Source organism: Lytechinus pictus, chromosome 11, assembly GCF_037042905.1.
Source record: "Lytechinus pictus isolate F3 Inbred chromosome 11, Lp3.0, whole genome shotgun sequence".
Lineage (NCBI taxonomy): Eukaryota > Metazoa > Echinodermata > Echinoidea > Temnopleuroida > Toxopneustidae > Lytechinus > Lytechinus pictus.
This window is the reverse complement of record NC_087255.1, coordinates 24,734,621-24,757,405: the sequence shown is the minus strand read 5'-3', so window position 1 is coordinate 24,757,405 and position 22,785 is coordinate 24,734,621. Positions and strand designations below refer to the sequence as shown.

General features: G+C 34.6%; 1 protein-coding gene across 20 annotated transcripts in view; it reads right to left on the bottom strand.

The window, feature by feature from the left end:
- The window catches only part of LOC129268711 (uncharacterized), a 32,590-nt gene that overhangs the window by 3,513 nt on the left and 6,292 nt on the right, over positions 1–22,785 (bottom strand). For 2 of the 20 annotated variants that reach the window (XM_064106185.1, XM_064106188.1), the window contains exons 3-8: positions 19,377–19,415; positions 17,731–17,790; positions 9,670–9,774; positions 8,954–9,029; positions 7,379–7,589; positions 6,640–6,726 (exon numbers count right to left, since the gene is read on the bottom strand). In XM_064106185.1, coding sequence (XP_063962255.1) covers positions 6,707–6,726; positions 7,379–7,589; positions 8,954–9,029; positions 9,670–9,728 — 366 coding nt within the window. In that variant the 5' untranslated portion in view covers positions 9,729–9,774; positions 17,731–17,790; positions 19,377–19,415 and the 3' untranslated portion in view covers positions 6,640–6,706. Of the gene's footprint in view, positions 1–6,175; positions 6,727–7,378; positions 7,590–8,953; positions 9,030–9,669; positions 9,775–14,346; positions 14,875–17,726; positions 17,791–19,376; positions 19,416–22,785 lie in introns of those variants that run through there. The other 18 variants (XM_064106184.1, XM_064106190.1, XM_064106197.1 and 15 more) reach the window with 15 other exon arrangements.

Genomic DNA, 22,785 nt, shown 5'->3' with positions numbered 1-22,785 from the left:
TTGATACTATATGATGGAGGTCGATAAACAACTGAAATCACAACAGAAACTGGTTTGGTGACAAGAATTGCGATAAACTCTAAGTTGTCGACAGATATGTCTAATCTACTTGAATATGTATTCTTGATATACATTCCAACACCTCCATGCGATTGTTCTTTGAGTACATTTCCAACTCCAGAATTACAGTATGAAAGATGTCGTGGCTGATGATAAAATCGAAAGTTATCTAAAACAACGTCACAGAGATCATTATCATTAATCCATGTTTCGGTCAAGCAAATAAAATCTACATTCACAAATTGGCACTGGGATTTGAAATCGATAAAATGCTGTTTTAATCCTTGTACATTTTGCATTACCAAAGAAAAGTTATAATCGTGAATATCTTTCGAAGTTTCATTCTTGATAAACGGCTTCATAATCTCAATGCGTTCTTTAATTTCTGGATTACAATATATACGTTTAGGATCGAAATGTTCTATCACAAGTCCAGATAACGAAGTAACGCGACTAAGCCCAACATATGCCTGTCCAGATTGAAATACACTTTTTAATGATACAACAGCTTTGTCTAATGTTGAACCTTGTACTTTATGAATTGTGCAAGCATAAGCAAGCTTAAGTGGAAATTGTTTTCTCACATATTTCTTACCAATGGATTCTTGAGACATTTCGATTGAATGAATACCCACATCGGCCTTCTCAAAATTAACTTTGATGCAAACTGGATTCAAATTTGTATGATCCGTTATTATTTCTGTTACATTTCCAAAACATCCATTTGTCAGGCCTTTACTAACATCAATGTTCTTGAGCAACATCACTCTAGCATTAACTGCAATCCACAGATAAGAAGGCAACTGGGTTTTCATCTTTGTATAAGGTTTTTCCCGTATTTGATTTCCCTTTTTAACATCTTTGTCCATGTCTTGTGCTTTTACGCATATCACATCTCCACATTTTGTATGCAATAATTTCTTGTTCCAAGCATCTACATCCTTGTTACATGCATAGATATGCAGAGCATTTTCACATTCTTCACCAGTCTCACAGGACTTGAGCATTGCTAGGTCTTCATCACAGAGAATCTCTTCCCCTCGTTTTACACGTAATCTATTTAAGAGAAGAGCGAATTGGGTATCGTCTTTTTGTCTCATAATGTCTTCAAGTTCTACTTTCTTGAAATTAGCATTCCACAATGCACCATTGAGTGTGTCTTTATATAAAGGAGTTCCTAAGACTGGAGGTAACTGATACATGTCTCCCACAGCAATAACTGAAACACCAGCAAAAGCAGTTTGATCGCGTGATTGTTTTATTTGTCGTAGGCGGCCGTGAATGTATGACATTAACTTTTGATTTACCATTGATACTTCATCTATGATTAAAATTTGCAATTCAGCCAGCCTATTTCGAAGGACACTTATTTTCTCATCACTCAGCGGTTGATACAGTACTTGTGCATTGATTGGAATAGAAAGAATACTATGTATAGTATGGCCATTGATATTGTATGCAGCTACTCCGGTTGGAGCCATTTTCAATACTGAGACATCATCAGGATGTGGCAACATTCGGGCTAGTATACGTGTTGCTTCATAGTAAAGACATTTGATCAAATGACTCTTTCCAGTGCCAGCACCTCCAGTTAGAAACATATGAAACGGTTCGACCGATTTTCCATTTACTCTATCTAAACACCACTGTCGTATTTTGTAAAAAACACTCTGTTGCTTCTCATTCAAAGACCTCATCAAAAAATGTCCATCTTGTTTGGAAATTTTTACAGAACGTAGTTCGATGCTATAGTCATCTTTTTTCGCTTCATTCTTTAAATCAGGGATATCAAGATCTCCATCACAATCTTCGACATCTACATTTTCTTTGGGATGTTCAAGTCGCTCTACTTCCTTTTCCGGACATAAAAGACCCCATGCATCTTCGTATGGACCAAATTTGTCAAGATGTTCCTGTGCATGATCAATTGCATCTGCATTCATTTCAAACTTCTTTCGGTTAGTACAGACAATTGACGAGACTTTCACCAATTCACGTCCACATATTTTCACAGAACCTGTCTCGTAGAACTCTTGATGTGTTTCAAATGTTGGGGGCTTTAATTGTCCATCTTCAAAATATGGCAGAAAGAGTTGCAAAATGCTCAAATAATATTTTTCTGGCGAGATGATGGGTGAAAATCGGGGATACCTTACAACTGCATCTTCTGTACGAGTACGCTTCTGAATATACCCCAGATCGTTATCTAATTTAAAGACATTTTTACTTCTTGTACTTGGCGTTTGGGATGCAGTTAAGATTCTGTACTGAGAACAAAATGTTGCAAGACACATATCACTGAATTCTGTGTTTCTAGGTCGAGCTTTGTATCTGTCAAGCTTGCTAGGCATCCAAACATTCTCATCATCATCATTATCGTTATCTGCTCTGCTTTTTATAACGCTTAATGGTAAACTCATTCTGACAGGGTTGGGTCCAACAGGAATAAATTCCACTTTCCTAGAACATTCTTTCAATCTGAGACTGCAAACACGATAGACGCTTTCTTGAGCAGACACTTCACGATTTTGCATGTACACCTGGCCAAGTTTTTTCATGCTTTCCTTTGCGTTATCATTTCCCTCTTTCATTTCTGATAGTGTATGACTCAATAGCAATCCGATTTCTCGTTCAGCTTTTGACATGTAGGATACAATATAAGCCACGCATGCAAATACATTTGTTACAAACTGCAAATCCATGTTGGCATTCCAGCTTCTTAGTAGACTTGGATTAAACTGATTTACCCATACATCTTGTATTTCTCTTTTGATGATTATACTTTGTTGTGATGCTAATTCATTATGTGCATTCTCAAATTGATTTTGTGTAATGCCAAGCTTTTCAAAGAGATGGTTTACACTGTTGTACTCGATTCCATTGGATAATGCATCTTTAACTGAATTCAACAATTTCTCTGCATCATCTTTAGTCTTTTCAGAAGCTTTAACTTGTTCATTGTCATTTTCCTTATTTTGCACTTTCCCACAATCTTTAGCTGGAATCTCTTCGACGGGTGTTACAATGAATGTTTTTCCAGATGGTGGTCTCGGGAAATTAAATCTACACGCCTTCCCTGTTTTTGTGCAAGATTTAGAATGTTTCTTACTGTGTTGTTGGACCTTGCTTACTATTTCATGTAGTTCTTGATCTTCCTTTTCATCTGGTTTCTGGCAACAAATGTATTTATCTACGAATTGTACGACATCATCATCATTATCGATACCCAACTGTGGAGCATTTTGAACCCAGAACAAGGCATGAATGTGAGGGGAACCACGAGCTTGATACTCTACTCTCCAAAATGAATCAACTACTTTACCAATCGGTGCAGCGGGAGATAAAATAACTTTCTTCATAAAAGTGTGAAATCTTTTATCAAACATTCTGGCAACTGTTACTGGATTTGATCTTAAAAGATTACATTTTTCTGTATAGTCTAATTCACTCGATTCCCTGGTGTCTCCTTTTTGTCTAAGCAATGTATTCATTAATTCTGGCCATCTCATATCGGCAGATGAGAAAGAAGCAAACCATGTGGGCTTTCCAAGCTGTCTTACCATTGCGAGAACATCTTTTTGTGTCTTTTGCCAGAATGGAGGTGTTCCACGAATTTGCTTTAAAAATTTATAGCCCTTGTCTGATTTTAGTATTTTTTTAACTTTCTCTGCATCTTTCAAATCTGAGGCAGTTATTGAAGACGAATCATCTTTTTTGTTTTGACTTTGCCTTAATGCGATAGAAACTTGTGATATAACCTGTTGAATTTCATAAATATATTGTGCATAAAAGATGTAATCTGTATTCTGAGCAAATCTGTTGTCCACGTGCATCAATCGGTTGTGCAGATAACGTCCCAATGTTATTTTTTCATCTCTTCTATCATGGAATGTTGGTTGACCTTTAGGAAATAATACTGGGAAACATTTGGCCTCATTGCTTTCATCTTGTAGAATTGATACAGGGCTTCTTCCTTCACAAGGAGCACAACATATTATGTCTTCAAAATACTGATCTAATATTTCCTGTCCAATATCTACTGGCTGGAGACACGAGTCTAACTGAATACCGCATAATCGTTCTTCCATATCGTCTTCAGTGTCATTGTCATCTATTTTTTTTGGTACTTTACTGTTGTCTTGCATGTTTTCATTAGCATTTTTGTCTTTGGACAAAATGTAATCAATTTGTTCTTCCATTTCCTTCCAATATTTGGCTAAACGAGCTTTACCACCGATATCCACTGCTTCTTCCTTTTCATTATCTTTTTCATTTCGTTCAAGTGAGTTTTCCCATTTATCATTTACTGTAACATCAAAATACCACTTATTATTTGCTTTTAAATACTGCACAGCATTAAGCAAGTTAGATTTATCTACAAATCTGTATTCATAATAACCTTTGTAAGACAATTTTCTTTTCAGCTTAACACGGATCAACTGATCTTCAGTCTGTGGTCTTGGCAACATATCTACTGTTTCAAAAGTGTTTGAAGGGACACAAACAACTGGGCCATGAACACCATTTTGACCACCTTTGGGCAAAGCCATTAACTTCATAAAAGGGATATGTAGTGCAATCAAATGCTGTTCTAGAGTGTTTAAGTTGGCAAGTTCTTCTGGGACTTGATGTAATTGTAAATTATTTATGTTTGCTTCTCCAGGTACTTTTCCAGACCGCAACTTTATGTGACAAGTGTGGCATATCCACAGTGATGATCTGGCTGACTGGCGTATTTGACATTCTGATCTGCATTCTGAATTGCAAACATGCAAATATTTTTCACTTATACATGTCTGAAGTTTATAATTGGTCTTCATACATTTTATTACTTGGTTCTCAAAGAGAAGTTTAAAGCAAACACAGCAAACAAATTCTGGACCATGAGAAATAATCTTCCTAAACTCCTGTAGTACATTATCATACTCGGACATTTTGAATTTATTAACTAGAGCTCTTTTAAGATTCTGTTTCATTACTTTTTGTCTATATTTTTCTATTTTTTTATATTTAATATTTAACCTCATCAGTATCTTTTCCCTTAGTTTCTTATTTGTGTATCTAGTTTGGGACAGGGATTTCATAGCTGTCTTGTGTTTTTGTTTGAAATGCATATCCTTCAAGTACCTCTTTCTCATGCTTATTTTCATAGCTGTCTTGTGTTTTTGTTTAAAATGCATATCCTTCTGGTATCTCTTTCTCATGCTTATTTTCATAGCAGCCTTTTGCTTTTGTTTAAAATGCATATCCTTCTGGTATCTCTTTCTCATAGCAGCCTTTTTTTGTTGTTTAAAATGCATATCCTTCAAGTATCTCTTTCTCATGCTTATTTTCATTGTAGATTTTTGCTTTTGTTTAAAATTCTTGTTGTTATGGTACATATGCTTTATTTTATTTCGCATGGTGGTTTTTAAATTTTCTTTGAACTGTTCATTTGTCCTATATTTCTGTTTATTCAAATTAAGAGTTTTTTGTTTATACTGTTTATCAGAGTGATATTTGTCTTTCATAGAAGTGATCTGTTTTTCCCTAAAACTTGGATCTTGTTTGTACTTTCTGTTCTGTCTTTGTTTGTTATAACTTGCCTTCTTTGAATTGCATGATGAATCATTGTCTTTCTCTTCCCAGTATTTTTGTTTTACTTGATTTTTTTTGGTCATTTTCCAGATTACATCATGATCATATTTATCCCTCTCCATAATTGATCTCTTCATTTTACGTATGTTTGCATTGAGAACTTGCTTTTTTTTCTTACTATTTCTGTCTATTGCCTTTGTCACAGCTCGTCTTTCTCTCTGTCGCTCTTTATTGTCATTCCTTTTTTGATTATAAGTTTTTCTTTTACGTTTCTTCCCGGAATTGTCAGCATTTGCAATTTTTTTTGTTTCAGTAGTTTTTCCTTGCTTGATATTTGCACATAAATTTCTACTTGTTTTTTTCACATCATCCTCTTTTCTTTTCCCCAATTTAGTTTTTCGAACTTCATTACCAAGGTGAACATCAACTTTTGCATCATTTTCAATGTTACTCAATTTTCGTTTTTTACTTAAAGTTGAGTTGGACTTCTGAACTTTGTCTGCTAGATTCAATTTATTAGAGTCATTTTCACACTTGGTACAATTTTTTGAGTCTCCATTTTGTTCGTTTACATATTCTGTCTTGATAGAGTCATTTCTTTTCAGAAGACAACTATTATTCAGCTGTGGTTCTTTTAGTTTCGTTAAGGTAATTGTCACACTCTTCAGTTTCAATTCCTGACCGTTATAATGTACATCATGAATGATTGCTTCGTTTGCTTTTTCAGAGTAGTGAAATAAATTTGGGCTATCAATCATGGTTTGTGGGGAAACACTCTCATCCGATCTTTGAACTTCATCAAAGCTTTCACAATGTATGGAACATCCAGAGCTTCCAGACTGACTTTCACTGTGCGTATTTGACGAAGGAATTGGATTACAAACAAAATCCTGTAACTGTGGATAGCCTTTCAAGGTTTCATTCTTACCGGAAGTTGCTTTAGCACATACACTAGTTACTTCATATTCGGTGTGAAGGGGGCATCCCATTGATTTTGCTAACCTCATGCAATGCTTGTACACACCTTGCCAGCTTTGAGTACGAAGTACAACACTGTGTCCGTTACAAATCAGGAAACCTCGACTGCTTCTGGAATGTGAATCAAATATAAAGAAAACATCTTGACCAGATAATACAATGAAAGTACTTCTAGCAAATGTCACAAAACATGCATCAGAATCAGTACAGAGTTCTTTTTCAAGTGCTTGCTTCAATGTCATCGAAAGAGACTGGGCCAATATCAATTCATCTCCATCTAACAATCCAGTGACTGGTTCACGGCATACTATGTTAAACAATTCATTGTACGCATCCAAATATTCGTATAGATCAGATATCAATAAGTATTGGTTGTCGAGTGAAGTGGATCGCCGTATGTAACAGTATAATTCATTACCGTTATTCAAAATCCTGTCTAGATCTGTACTTTTCCAATCATTGGCATTTTTTACCTTGCTATACAACAGTGCAGATAGTGAATTGGTAACACACTGCTTTCCACTTAAGTCACCAAATCTTGTATCACCTTGATTGAATGTCCCTTGGGCAACAAGTGTTATTTGTGTATTGACACTCGTGCATTTGTCTTTGTGATCACTTTCAAGGGTTTCATCCTTGGTGTTACGTTCATTGTGAACAACTGATTCAGACGGATGTTCGTTCCTAAATTTACTTGCACACTGTTCATATGTCATGTCAAAAAGATTTGCAGTACTTTTCTTCTTATCATGATTTAACGTACCAGTCTCCAGCGTAAGCCTACGTTTTTTTCCCTTTGGGTCAACATGATCTTGAAATGTTTCAGGAGACTTATCCACTACTTCATCAATTTCTTCTTCTAACTGCCATTTGGATCTACACTTCTTGAACACATGCTTCATTTTAACATCAGCCTGATTTGATGGACATGGCAAGGTTCTCTTTGACGTTTTATCTTCTTTAGTTGTTCTTGTCTGTTCCAATGAATTGAAATTGACCAAATCTACAGATTCAACAACATTAAAGTGAACATTTCCTGTGTATAGTATATAAATTCCCTTATCAGATGTTACAATATTTATTCTTCCAGGTTTCTTTGCAGAGTACAATTGCCAACATGGTACTTGGTCATTGTATGAATAAATATCAGTATCGATTAAATTTGCTAAAGCACTAATTTCAGTATCTGTAGCCCATGTTCTGTCTTCCATTATTCCACGTTTCAGAACATATTCTCTGACTGTTCTATACTCTTGCCTCAATGTATTACTAAACATGTCCTTGGTTTGCAATAAATGTTTCACAGTGGCATTTCTTAGAATTGGATAATTACGCTCAGTTCCAGAAATTACATAGGAAATTGCACGAAAGAAACAATTGCCATCATCAGTAATTTGTTTACTATGTAAAGGAACTCCAATAAAGCTATTTTTATCTAGCCTTGAATCACAGCTTTTGCCTATATATCTGATATTCAGTTTTGAACAAATGTTCTGTTTGTCATTATTCTGGAGGGGTACAAATTTGAAATCTTTATCCGGTCTATCACGTAATCCAAGATCTGCTACAAATTCAACTTCTGTTTCTGTTTCATCAGTACATGTGTACATTTTAGCATCTATTGCCTTTTCAATGTCTTCGTCTTTGATATATGTATCTGAAGAAGATTCTAAAGGATTTATTGAATGAGCATCACCAATAAATGACATATCAGTATCATTGTCTGTACCATGTTTTAATGTATCAAAGCTTCTATTCTTTAAGTCATTATCAAACACTGCATCTTCTTCTACACCATCTGAAACATATGAAAAATCATTTTTCATCATATCATCATTTTCCAATACTGATTCACAGACATTGTCTACTGGTTCATTTCTGGGCATATCTTTTGGTCTATCACAAACATTCAAAGGCATATTGCGTTCTGGTGAAACACTTCTATCGAATAAATCATATCCAGGACCTGCGTCTGTATCACTATCAGATTCTATACAATATCTTGCACACGAACGTTTCACTGGTATATGAACATCACTGCCACTATCATCGTCTATTTCAATTTCCCTATTTTCATCAAAATTCAGTTCTAGCAGATTATTCTTTGAATCAGCCTGCACAACTCCATCTGAACCTTTATCGTCTTTCATATTGCAAATATGCTTGTCTGAGTTTTCATCATTTTTACATGTATTTGGATCAAGTCCTTGGTCACCTGCATTCATAGATTTCTTTGAATACAGCTTCTCATTCTTCTTTTCATCTTTGTCAAATCTAATCTCCGATTTATCACAAGAGTGATTTCCATCAGTACCTTTCTTCCCTTTGATACACTGACCTTTCTTGTTCCTTGCTTTACCTTGTTCTTTTTTCTTGCCACCAGCATGAACTCTGTACATTCGCAAATCCTTGATCTGTTCAAAAAGATTACGAGTGCATGCATGAATATCAACACATGAATCTGTTCTTGATCGAGTACTTGGCAAATAACTTGCTACGTCAGCCCAGGATCGTGGTTGCACTGCTTCAATTTGCACACAGGTCTCACTGTACAATTTCATTGAATGTGGGGACTGCACACTGTATGCATATATAGCCAAAAGAGTTTCTGTATAAGATTGCAAACTGACATCTTCTTTTTTTACATTCTTGTTTTCCTTACATACATTTTTCTTTTGGTTTCCATTTTTTTTCTTATGGCTTTCATAGAATGTCTTCATTACTTTGCCGATGTAAGTCACACCTGGTTCCAAGACTACACCATTCACTGATTTTCTTTTGATTTTCCCGTCTGTTCGATGATCACCTTTTGATTTGGAATACAATTTTCTCTCTTTAATTTTCTCCATCCATTTTGTCTTTCTTGATTTTACAGTAACCCAGTCATCACCATCATCTTCAAATTCTTCATTTCTCAATTGTTCATAATCTGATTGGGATAGATTTTCTGTGTCTACACGATCAGGTTTACATCTGTCACACTCACTCATTTCCATGTCATCAATACATCGTTTTTCAGGCAACATACAGGATTTCTTCCCCCTCTTTGCATACCTCTTCTTTGATCTGGTACATTTTCTTCCGTCCCTTTTCTTGGTTGATTGGTTTGGCATGTCAGTAATGCACTCTTCATCACCTTGATCCACAAGAAGCTCGTATCTATTGAAATGAGAAGGGATGCATACTTTATCAAACATGCGATGAGCAATGTTGCTATTGCCACAAAATGAACAAATCCAGATCAATTTCAGGTTACTCAGTTTGTCTTCACAAGGGAATCCCATACATGTCACATGAAATTGCTTACTACAACACTCACATGTTGCATCACTTTCATTTTCTTTGATGTCATTGCTACAAACAAAACATTCATCAGAGTCTGCATTGATCGTTGACTCGCAGCTCGACAGTATGTCTATGATTTCATCAAGTACGCTCATGAATTCAATTGTATCCATCACGACAAAATTTTCTTCCAAAACAAAGTTACACAAATTTCAAAGCTATATAATGGATAAACTTATTTTCAAACTATCTCTGTTATATGGTCACCCAATACTGTTACTAATACTCTGTATTTTGATGATTTACAGTTTGACTTATCTATATAAATCAAAAGAATTCACTATAATGTATATGCCTTGTGATGGCGCTTTATTAATTAAAATTCGTATCCTTTGTGAAACAAATCTGAAATTAGGCTACGTGTCTAAATGGTACAACTTTGTATAAGAGATATTAATTCTCTCAATTTAAGATTTTTCTGCTTTGAAAATTTGTTATGTTTGAGTACTTATTTCAATCAAAAATCAATACAAAAGTGGAATGTATTCTTCAAAACGTTGTCTCAGTAAAGACCAAAATAAATTTATACCTCAATGTAAGTGAACTTCCGTTTACGATGTATTTAAACGTATTGTTTTTGCCTCAAGATGGCGCTCTTTGAGATAAACTTCTGTGTTATGTTATTTTTTATTGTGTAATTTCTCTCTGCTAGTACGAAGTGTTCTCGTTTTGTCTAATTAGATGGTCTTAGTTATTTTTCTAAATTCAACCTTATATGCTAAAGGTAATATTCACAAATTTTAATTTTATCAAATCACTCAATCAACTTCCAACAATTCACTTTTTTTCTCTCTGTACACCAACAACTTTATCCACAAGCAATTGACCAGTCAGCTTTCTTTCACTCAAAATCAACTTAAAAATAAAGTTTTCTTCTAATTCTTGTTTCTAACACTCTTGTCAAATCTCTTATTTTCTACAATTTCCACACAATTTCACAGTTTCAGCAACAGAAGAAATTGAAGATTCAATTTCAGGAGAGATCAAGATTGAGTTTGAGTAATATATTTCTTTTCTGTTATATGGTCACCCAATACTGTTACTAATACTCTGTATTTTGATGATTTACAGTTTGACTTATCTATATAAATCAAAAGAATTCACTATAATGTATATGCCTTGTGATGGCGCTCTATTAATTAAAATTCGTATCCTTTGTGAAACAAATCTGAAATTAAGCTACGTGTCTAAATGGTACAACTTTGTATAAGAGATATTAATTCTCTCAATTTAAGATTTTTCTGCTTTGAAAATTTGTTATGTTTGAGTACTTATTTCAATCAAAAATCAATACAAAAGTGGAATGTATTCTTCAAAACGTTGTCTCAGTAAAGACCAAAATAAATTTATACCTCAATGTAAGTGAACTTCCGTTTACGATGTATTTAAACGTATTGTTTTTGCCTCAAGATGGCGCTCTTTAAGATAAACTTCTGTGTTATGTTATTTTTTATTGTGTAATTTCTCTCTGCTAGTACGAAGTGTTCTCGTTTTGCCTAATTAGATGGTCTTAGTTATTTTTCTAAATTCAACCTTATATGCTAAAGGTAATATTCACAAATTTTAGTTTATCAAATCACTCAATCAACTTCCAACAATTCAGTTATTCAATCAATTCACTTTTTTTCTCTCTGTACACCAACAACTTTATCCACAAGCAATTGACCAGTCAGCTTTCTTTCACTCAAAATCAACTTAAAAATAAAGTTTTCTTCTAATTCTTGTTTCTAACACTCTTGTCAAATCTCTTATTTTCTACAATTTCCACACAATTTCACAGTTTCAGCAACAGAAGAAATTGAAGATTCAATTTCAGGAGAGATCAAGATTGAGTTTGAGTAATATATTTCTTTTCTGTTATATGGTCACCCAATACTGTTACTAATACTCTGTATTTTGATGATTTACAGTTTGACTTATCTATATAAATCAAAAGAATTCACTATAATGTATATGCCTTGTGATGGCGCTCTATTAATTAAAATTCGTATCCTTTGTGAAACAAATCTGAAATTAAGCTACGTGTCTAAATGGTACAACTTTGTATAAGAGATATTAATTCTCTCAATTTAAGATTTTTCTGCTTTGAAAATTTGTTATGTTTGAGTACTTATTTCAATCAAAAATCAATACAAAAGTGGAATGTATTCTTCAAAACGTTGTCTCAGTAAAGACCAAATAAATTTATACCTCAATGTAAGTGAACTTCCGTTTACGATGTATTTAAACGTATTGTTTTTGCCTCAAGATGGCGCTCTTTAAGATAAACTTCTGTGTTATGTTATTTTTTATTGTGTAATTTCTCTCTGCTAGTACGAAGTGTTCTCGTTTTGTCTAATTAGATGGTCTTAGTTATTTTTCTAAATTCAACCTTATATGCTAAAGGTAATATTCACAAATTTTAATTTTATCAAATCACTCAATCAACTTCCAACAATTCACTTTTTTTCTCTCTGTACACCAACAACTTTATCCAATGTCTTAAACAAGCAATTGACCAGTCAGCTTTCTTTCACTCAAAATCAACTTAAAAATAAAGTTTTCTTCTAATTCTTGTTTCTAACACTCTTGTCAAATCTCTTATTTTCTACAATTTCCACACAATTTCACAGTTTCAGCAACAGAAGAAATTGAAGATTCAATTTCAGGAGAGATCAAGATTGAGTTTGAGTAATATATTTCTTTTCTGTTATATGGTCACCCAATACTGTTACTAATACTCTGTATTTTGATGATTTACAGTTTGACTTATCTATATAAATCAAAAGAATTCACTATAATGTATATGCCTTGTGATGGCGCTCTATTAATTAAAATTCGTATCCTTTGTGAAACAAATCTGAAATTAAGCTACGTGTCTAAATGGTACAACTTTGTATAAGAGATATTAATTCTTTCAATTTAAGATTTTTCTGCTTTGAAAATTTGTTATGTTTGAGTACTTATTTCAATCAAAAATCAATACAAAAGTGGAATGTATTCTTCAAAACGTTGTCTCAGTAAAGACCAAAATAAATTTATACCTCAATGTAAGTGAACTTCCGTTTACGATGTATTTAAACGTATTGTTTTTGCCTCAAGATAGCGCTCTTTAAGATAAACTTCTGTGTTATGTTATTTTTTATTGTGTAATTTCTCTCTGCTAGTACGAAGTGTTCTCGTTTTGCCTAATTAGATGGTCTTAGTTATTTTTCTAAATTCAACCTTATATGCTAAAGGTAATATTCACAAATTTTAGTTTATCAAATCACTCAATCAACTTCCAACAATTCAGTTATTCAATCAATTCACTTTTTTTCTCTCTGTACACCAACAACTTTATCCAACGTCTTAAACAAGCAATTGACCAGTCAGCTTTCTTTCACTCAAAATCAACTTAAAAATAAAGTTTTCTTCTAATTCTTGTTTCTAATACTCTTGTCAAATCTCTTATTTTCTACAATTTCCACACAATTTCACAGTTTCAGCAACAGAAGAAATTGAAGATTCAATTTCAGGAGAGATCAAGATTGAGTTTGAGTAATATATTTCTTTTCTGTTATATGGTCACCCAATACTGTTACTAATACTCTGTATTTTGATGATTTACAGTTTGACTTGTCTATATAAATCAAAAGAATTCACTATAATGTATATGCCTTGTGATGGCGCTCTATTAATTAAAATTCGTATCCTTTGTGAAACAAATCTGAAATTAAGCTACGTGTCTAAATGGTACAACTTTGTATAAGAGATATTAATTCTCTCAATTTAAGATTTTTCTGCTTTGAAAATTTGTTATGTTTGAGTACTTATTTCAATCAAAAATCAATACAAAAGTGGAATGTATTCTTCAAAACGTTGTCTCAGTAAAGACCAAAATAAATTTATACCTCAATGTAAGTGAACTTCCGTTTACGATGTATTTAAACGTATTGTTTTTGCCTCAAGATGGCGCTCTTTAAGATAAACTTCTGTGTTATGTTATTTTTTATTGTGTAATTTCTCTCTGCTAGTACGAAGTGTTCTCGTTTTGCCTAATTAGATGGTCTTAGTTATTTTTCTAAATTCAACCTTATATGCTAAAGGTAATATTCACAAATTTTAGTTTTATCAAATCACTCAATCAACCAACCAAAACAATCTATTGGTCACAATCAACTTCCAACAATTCAGTTATTCAATTAATTCACTTTTTTTCTCTCTGTACACCAACAACTTTATCCAATGTCTTAAACAAGCAATTAACCAGTCAGCTTTTTTTCACTCAAAATCAACTTAAAAATAAAGTTTTCTTCTAATTCTTGTTTCTAACACTCTTGTCAAATCTCTTATTTTCTACAATTTCCACACAATTTCACAGTTTCAGCAACAGAAGAAATTGAAGATTCAATTTCAGGAGAGATCAAGATTGAGTTTGAGTAATATATTTCTTTGGGTTCTTTGGTTCTTTACAGAAGACAACTTGTGACTTCCAATATATAGATTCACAGAAGACAACTTGTGTCTTCCAATATATAGATTCACAGAAAACAACTTGTGTCTTCCAATATATAGATTGATGAAGGTGAAATGGAATAAATGGATAAAAGACACACCCTTTTGGGTGAGGTTCACTCTCTTCTGAGAGGAGGATCTCTTCGGAGATTAGGAAAGACGTGAAAGATGATATCAAGTTTTGCGTTAATGAATACAATGATAAAATGAAAACCCTTCTAGTGGGGTTCACTCTCTTCTTCGGAGAGCAGGATCTCTTCTGAGATTTGAAAAAAAGACACACCCTTCGGGGTGCGGTTCACTCTCTTCTTCGGAGAGCAGGATCTCTTCAGAGATTAGGAAAGATAAAGATAAACGAGTAAACAAAGACAGACAAATATACAATCACAAGACAAAACAAAGACTTCTCGTTGCAATTTGATCACAGGACCCAGACACCTGCAAGAAGAGATAATAACATATATGGTTTGTGGATTTCATACCCAGTATACACTACAGTGGAACCTCTTTATAATAAGGTCCTTAGCACCATGAAAATTACCTTGTGATATCAGGTTTCTCATTATATCAGGGTTAAAAAACAAAGAAATATAAAGAGTTGGGACCAGCAAAATTACCTTGTTATAAGAGGGTTTTGTTATATCTGACCTCTTTATAACGAGGTTTCACTGTAGTTACTATGGTAATGAAGAAAGCAGCCTCAAAACTAACCCATATTTCACGAAACACTAATCAACAAGTTTTAATCAAACTAAATGTTTATTATTAACGTTTTCTGTTTTTCCATTTGATACCAAATACATATCTCAATGCATGACTAAAAAGGAACAATTTAAACTGATGCATGTCAAAATCGACTAAAATATGCAGACCTCTGTTAGAGCACACACAAGAATGTGAACCAAAATATGACCTTTGACCCTATAAAAGATGGAACACTGGGGGCATCACTAAAAACTATAGATGTGTAGATTTTACTATGATGCACATCTTTTTAAAAAATATAAAAAATTCAACAACAAATGTAACCTGCAGAGCACACAACATATCCACCAAAATACAGTGTAACCTCGTTATAACAAGGACCTTGGGACCATGAAAATTACCTTGTTATAACAGGTTTCTCATTATATCAGGGTAAAAAACCCAGGAAATATTAAGAGCTGAGACCAGCAAAATTACCTTGTTATAAGAGGGTTTTATTATATCCGACCTCTTTATAACGAGGTTCCACTGTATGACCTTTGACCTATTCCCTCCAAATTTATTTACATGTACCAAAATACATGTAACCCAAGATACAGTCAAGTTCACATTACACTAGCCTTTTGTCAAGGCCTTGTGCCTGTTACGTTTAAACCATCCACACTATCTATTCAATGATGGAATAGCACAATGATTGCACTCATTTGGGCAGTTCACATGTCGTGTTATTCCACCGTCAACAATACAGTATGGGATAAAACTCAGCCACGAGGACTTGACAAAATGCTAACATTATCCTGATTATACAGGGTGGCCCAGAAAGAATGCAACGATTTTGATCCGTTATTTCAACGAGATTCTTGATTGAATACCATTGATTTTTGCTGTATTGGATAGAATATTCTATTAAAAGTAATTTGACACCAAGTTCATCATGTATGGATAAGGCGTTTTGATTCTATTTTTTGAGGCAGTGTCATTTTCAAAATGTGCTACTTTTTCGCTCGAAAGCAGTGTTGAAGCAGCAGCAATTTTCTTTCTGACGGCGTCCCATGGCACCAGCTGTGTTGGCAAACGCATAATTGTCCTTGCTCTAAAAAGGAAGACAACATGGATGAAACCGAGACATTTATTACGCAACTTTGTGAGAGGCCCAGGCGATGTGATTTCCATCGTCGTGGTGAATCAAGATGTGCCAGTATGCATCATGGTGCGGGGTGGGGAAAAGACGTGATCGGCAGTTAATGCATGACAGGTCAGAGTGGGGCATGAAGAATAACGAAAGTACATATGCGGATCTGAAAAGATAACGGTGACGCTAATTATTTCATTCAAGAAATGTCTAGAATTTTAGAATCAAAGTTTCAAATCAACTTGACGTCATCGTGACAACTAAATGATGGTACTGGATTAAGATTTGGTAACAGATCACATATCTATCCCAGTGTCTCCAGTTACCCTTCCCAAGTTGTGATGTTACATACCTACCAAAATTTGGGGTGAATACCCCCCCCCCCCCCACACACACGCCCTTGCAATGTTTTTTTTTTAAATAGGTGCATAGCCAGTCATGTGGAGAGCCCCCCCCCCCCCCCATCCCCTATCCATTCCCAAATCCTAACAGTCACATAAAGTTGGACACATTTTCCGCATTAAATGAATAACCAGACCAATCTCCATTCGGGCCAGCAAAGTCCCCCCCCCCCTGCCATACGCACAATTGTTCATGACCTAATTTTCCCACCCCGCACCTTTCCAGCTTAAAGATAAATTCCAGTTTTGGTAACGATCTAAAAATGACTTTTTACAGAATCTAATATAATGACCACCTAAGTGTCTGTTTGTATGAATAAAAAATATGTGCCAAAGGATTCTGGAAGAAATTGTGTAATTGCTGAGAAATAAGCAAAATAAGCGCGGATTCGGTCACTTCCGTCGGGTCTTTATTTTAGCAATAATAATACACTGTCCCACGTGTGCCTATCTGTGTTGGTGATCTTCAGTGTGAACATTTTTCAGCGTAGATTTCAAGATTTCACAAAGTTCAGTTTATGTAACTGTACCAGATCTAGATCCTCGATGATATACTGACAATTAAGCCTTGTTTTACAGACTTTCTCATGAAATCAGTGTTTACTGCAAATACTGGAATTTCTCTTTAACATCACAATGATCACGCAAACCACGTCTCGATTCACCACAACAATGGAAATCACACCACCCGGGCCTCCCACAAAGTTACATAATGAATGCCTCGGTTTCATTCATACTGTCTTCCTTTTCAGAGCGAGGAAAATTATGCTTTTGTCAACAGAGCTGGTGCCATGGGATGCCGTCAGACAGAAAATTCCTACTGCTTTGAGACTGCTTTTTGGTGAAAAAGTAGCACATTTTGCAAATGACACTGGCTCAAAGAAATAGCCCTACAATCAAAACCCCTTATCCATACATGATGAACTTGGTGTCAAATTACTTTTAATATAATATTATATCCAATACAGCAAAAAATCAATGGTATTCAATCAAGAATCTCGTTGTAATAAGAGATCAAAATCTTTGCATTCTTTTTGGGCCATGCTGTATACCTACACTCTCGACACTTTTCTTCCTCCAGATACAGCAACTGTTACACTGGAGATAGCGCCTGTCCTACAAAGAAAAATGACAAAATATAAGTAAATCATAGCTGAACTATATAACAAAAACCCATACAATCACAAATTTAAATTTTATCACAAATTAAAAATTTATAAATGCAGCACTTCGAACTAAGGAATCAACCCATTCAACTTTTTCACTAACTTCACAATCTTTGTACACCTGTGATTTCCACTGTGGCTTGCTGTACAAATCCAGTAAAAATGTTAATAAAATAAAAAAACAAAAAGAGAAAAATAAAAAGCTGAATAGCTATAGTAGTGTTCAAAAGTCTGCGCAGTGGAAAGGGAGCAGAGTCTGTGATTTTACAAAAAGGACTTGTGATTTGAAGGCATTTATCTAATTTTTGGCACTTTTGATTTCTTTGTTTTTTGACATAGGTAATGAGGACTGTAGCTAACATTAATCTAAAAATCATTCATTTCAATGTGGTAAATTTTAGTGCACATTACTCTAAAAGGTTTTAAGTTTCTTTTGACGCTCAGTGTATGAATAAATGGCTGAAGGTCTCATCTATCATATGACACCAAAAAATATCAAAATAATTCATGCTTGGGTGAACACTGGCCACTTTTGTAAAGAGTATGAAAATTAAGTTGCACAAGAATTGGTTGTCCATTTTGGCTGAGAAGTCCCTCAAAATAGAAATTGCTTGTCTGTGATGAATCAATGATTAATTATGATAGATATCGGTTGTGATATGTATGACGTGGTTTATGTAATCAAGAGTATATGAATAAGTAAACATGTATTACATTTTGTAATCAGGCGCAGCGTCTGGGGGTGGCAGGGGGGCAATTTGGGCAATTTCCCCCTCTCCCTATGGTTTTTGCCTTTTTGGCTTGTCAGCTCAGTCACGTACAGTGATGGTGATAATACCCCCGGGGGCTTACTCACCTAATATGGTTAACAGGGATGTGCCGCTGAAATGGGTGACTTTTTTGACAAAAAATGATCAGAACAAACACAATAGCAGATGACTAGCTGACAATTGTCTTTGAAATTCCCACTCTCCATACCCTACATCAGAACCCGGCGATGTGGAGAGAGATAGTGAGAAAATGGCGGCTTCCGGTTGAAGCAGACAACATAGTACCGGATCTTCGTTCGGCTCTGGCTTCGCTTGCAGTCGTCGTGCAAGCATGATTTCTGTACCACAATAAGAATTCTTTAACTCTTGATTAACACAATAACACTAAAAATCAGGGTTTCATTCTCCTTTAAATGTACTTGGGTGGGGTTGGGGCAAGAGGTGGGACACATCATACACAGCACAAACCCATATCCATCATAATTAATCATAAATTCATCAGACCATTAACAATTGTTATGCTGGGGGACTTCTCGCTCAGCCAAATTAAACAACCAAATCTTGCGCAACCTAATTTTCATACCCTTTACAAAAGTGGCCAGTGCTCACCCAAGCATGAATTATTATCAGATTTTTTATTGTCATATGACAGACGAGAGTTTCAACCATCCATACATATGACAATTTCTCGAAAATGTTTCACATTTTTTATTTGGCAGAATATTCAAAAGTGTCAACTTTTGTTTCAGACACTCAATATACCTACACTCCAAAAACTTTCTTCAGTCCAAATGGCAGATAGCACCTGTCATCAAAACAAAAAAATAAAAGTACAGGTAAAGGTAAAACATGACCAAAATATATAATAAAAAATAAAACCAAGTTAAATTCCATCACAAATTCAACTTTGGTAACAACTAATTTGCATACTTTGATGTCACTTAAACATGTCATAATACAGTGCAACCTCATTATAACAATTCAGTATGTCATACTATCATATCTTTACAATTAATGCTATCTCTACAAACTATGATAAATACCAATGATTTCTTGATTTTGATTAGCTATCGAGCACCGTTACTATGGTAATTACCATAGTTTGCAGAGATACCATTAATTGTAAAGATACAATAGTTTTATGCAACGGGGCCCCGGACTTGACAAAACACTAATACTGTATGCATTTTTCATGCTAAATTAATATGCTAGAATGGATTTTTCCCAAAGGTCACCTACATTAATTATCCAACCTGATAGTTTTCTTTCAGATAGCATGAGGGCAGTATAAATGTGTATCAAGATTCCAGTCGTTCTTTGGAACCAACCTAGCTATTATCAAAATTGTATTAAAATTTTTTTTTTTTTTTTGTAATATTCAAATTTAGAGATCTTATTCACGCCTACCTTTAAAGCAATAAATCTGTCCCACGTTCCTCCACAACAACAGTCCTCTAATGTCCTACAATAGTTACATTTAAAGGGGAATCCAGCCTTGGCCATAAAATGTTGTGTTGGGGAGGAGAAAAATAGATTAAACAGAATGGTGAAAGTTTGAAAGAAATCGGACAAGCAATAAGAAAGTTACAGCTGCTTTAAAATTTAGATCACTAATACTATGTAGATTTCAAATTGGCAACTGGGTAAGTAAATTATGACAAGGGGCAAGGATAACTTTTCCATAGGCCATGTACTTTATTATCAGGGATTTGTGGTTTTCTCCTAAGTACCCATTTCCCTGGGGCAGTAATCTAAATATAACCCAGGTAGTATATTGTTTCATGTCCTCATGAAAGAAAAATATCATTTGAAATAAAACTTTTGGGGAAAATGACATTTTAGCCATAATATGTATTGGAGTACATGGAAGAGTAGTCCTTGCCTTACATCACTATGACATCCCATATGCGGCCAATTTGAGGTCTCCATGGGTATAGTGATTACCAATTTTACAACTTTTAAAAATTCATAACTTTCTTGTTATTTGTCCAATATTGTTCAAACTTTCACCAATCAACTTGACTGATTTTTCTTTTCCTTATAAAAACAAGTGTTTATTTGGGTTGGATTCCCCTTTAAACAGTACCTAATCATTGACAATTGCTTATCATCAATGATAAGAGCTTACCCCATAAATAATAATGAGCGTCCACACGACAACTAATGTTTAAGATTAAGTTTTTAAGCAACCCTCCCAATCAATCATTGGCCGGAAATGCCAAGATAATCCCAACTACAGGGACGCACAGAGGGTTGACGGAGAGGTCACGCTAATCGTGGAGCTCATTGATTAAATTGCGTCCACACAGGATAATGATAGACTGCAGACCCCCCGCTGCTCGTGAATTGAGCATAAACCCTAAGAAATTTTCGAGTATGAATTTTCAACTAAACTTAGAAATTGCTAATTTTCTAGTGCATCTATATGGCACTAATGATTGATGATTAGCAACCTAATCGTAGATGATTAAGTTTTCAACCTAATTCTTAAGTTTAGCAAGTACTGTATCAACCCAACTAATGTTTCAACACGTTGCTCTTTGACCATGACGGAATGTACAACTGCCATAAATTGCCGTTTCAATTGTCAATGTGTAAATGGGGGTTTACGCATTGCTCGTTGACCATGGCAGAATGTACAACTGCCATAAATTGCCGTTTCAATTGTCCAAAGTGTAAATGGGTCTTTAGTCATTGCTTGTTGACCATGGCGGAATGTAAAACTGCCATAAATTGCCGTTTCAATTGTCAATGTGTAAATGGGGCTTTAGGCATTGCTCGTTGACCATGGCGGAATGTAAAACTGCCATAAATTGCTGTTTCAATTGTCAATGTGTAAATGGGGCTTTAGGCATTAACACCGTATTCAATCCCCAGTCATCCGTCACTCATCCGCAGTAAAGCTGTAGTCAAAAGGTTAACCAAACTGAAACTGACCGTCTAAAGTCAAAACCGGTTTTCAATTTGAAACCATTTTTAGGTTTTAGCTTAAGATGAAGCAGAAATAATGTTGAATACTTTAAAACATGGATAAAACTGATCAAAACCAACATCAAATTGATAAAAATCATTATTGTTCAATCACATTTTCAAACGAAATGAATGAAATTAGGCTTATAGTACTAGGAATGGGCTATAAATGGGTGATATTTGGTTTTACTGTGGCAACAGTTTTTTTGTGTTCCTTTTACCTTATCTCAACATGAAATGACAATATTTTTTGTCTCGGGTCCGAGAAAAAAGTGTGCCGGGCCAAAATCCAAAATGGCCGCCAAATCCCCCCAAAATCACATTTTGGGCCACAACTTTTTTATTTGATGGTCCTTTTCTCTGGTTTTGGTGTCTATTCATATGTTTTTGGGGGCAGGCAATTTGTTTTTCCTAAAATTAGTACTTCTAAATAATTATTTGTAGAGTTATAAGGGGATTTTACTTAAATTTACCAATTTTTAAAGCCCTTTTTTCAGCTAAAAAGTAGGTTTCATCTTCATGTGGTTCTTGGATATTATACGATACCAGTTGAACAGTAGCAGGCAGCTTATATAGCTATATTGTTTTTATTCCTCTAAATTTGGGTTTATGGATATTTGCAAAATATATCTTATCAAATAAAAGAAAATGTCATTTATCCATAGGGGCTATATGGTATACAATGCACTGTACATACTACACTGCGTGCATCCATGCATTGACCACCATGGAATATGACAAGTCCTGTAAATAGTGTCATAGAAATAGGCTTCAAAGGTTTAGAATTTGATTGTGAATTTGATTGCTTGTCAGCTGATTTACATGATGAAACCAACAACGTAAATTGCACATAAATATCACATATACATGTATATCACATACGTACATCACATTTTTAGCCATGTATCTTCTTCATTTGGAGGTTTTTTTTTACCTGGTTGTGTTGTCTAACTGGCCTATGTTTATGGGGTCAGGTAACTATCATGGTAACGCTGATCAACAGCCAATCAGAATCAAGGATTCCATGCAAGTAACCATTAAGTGAACATAATGGTAAATTTTTATGCAACGGGGCCCAGAATAGCTACAGTGTAAATGCCATGATGTGGGGTTAATTACCTCTTTCCGCCCCCTGAATTAGCATATTTGACAAAACATGTCCTCAATTTCTGAGACAAAACATATCTTCAATTTCTAAGGCATCT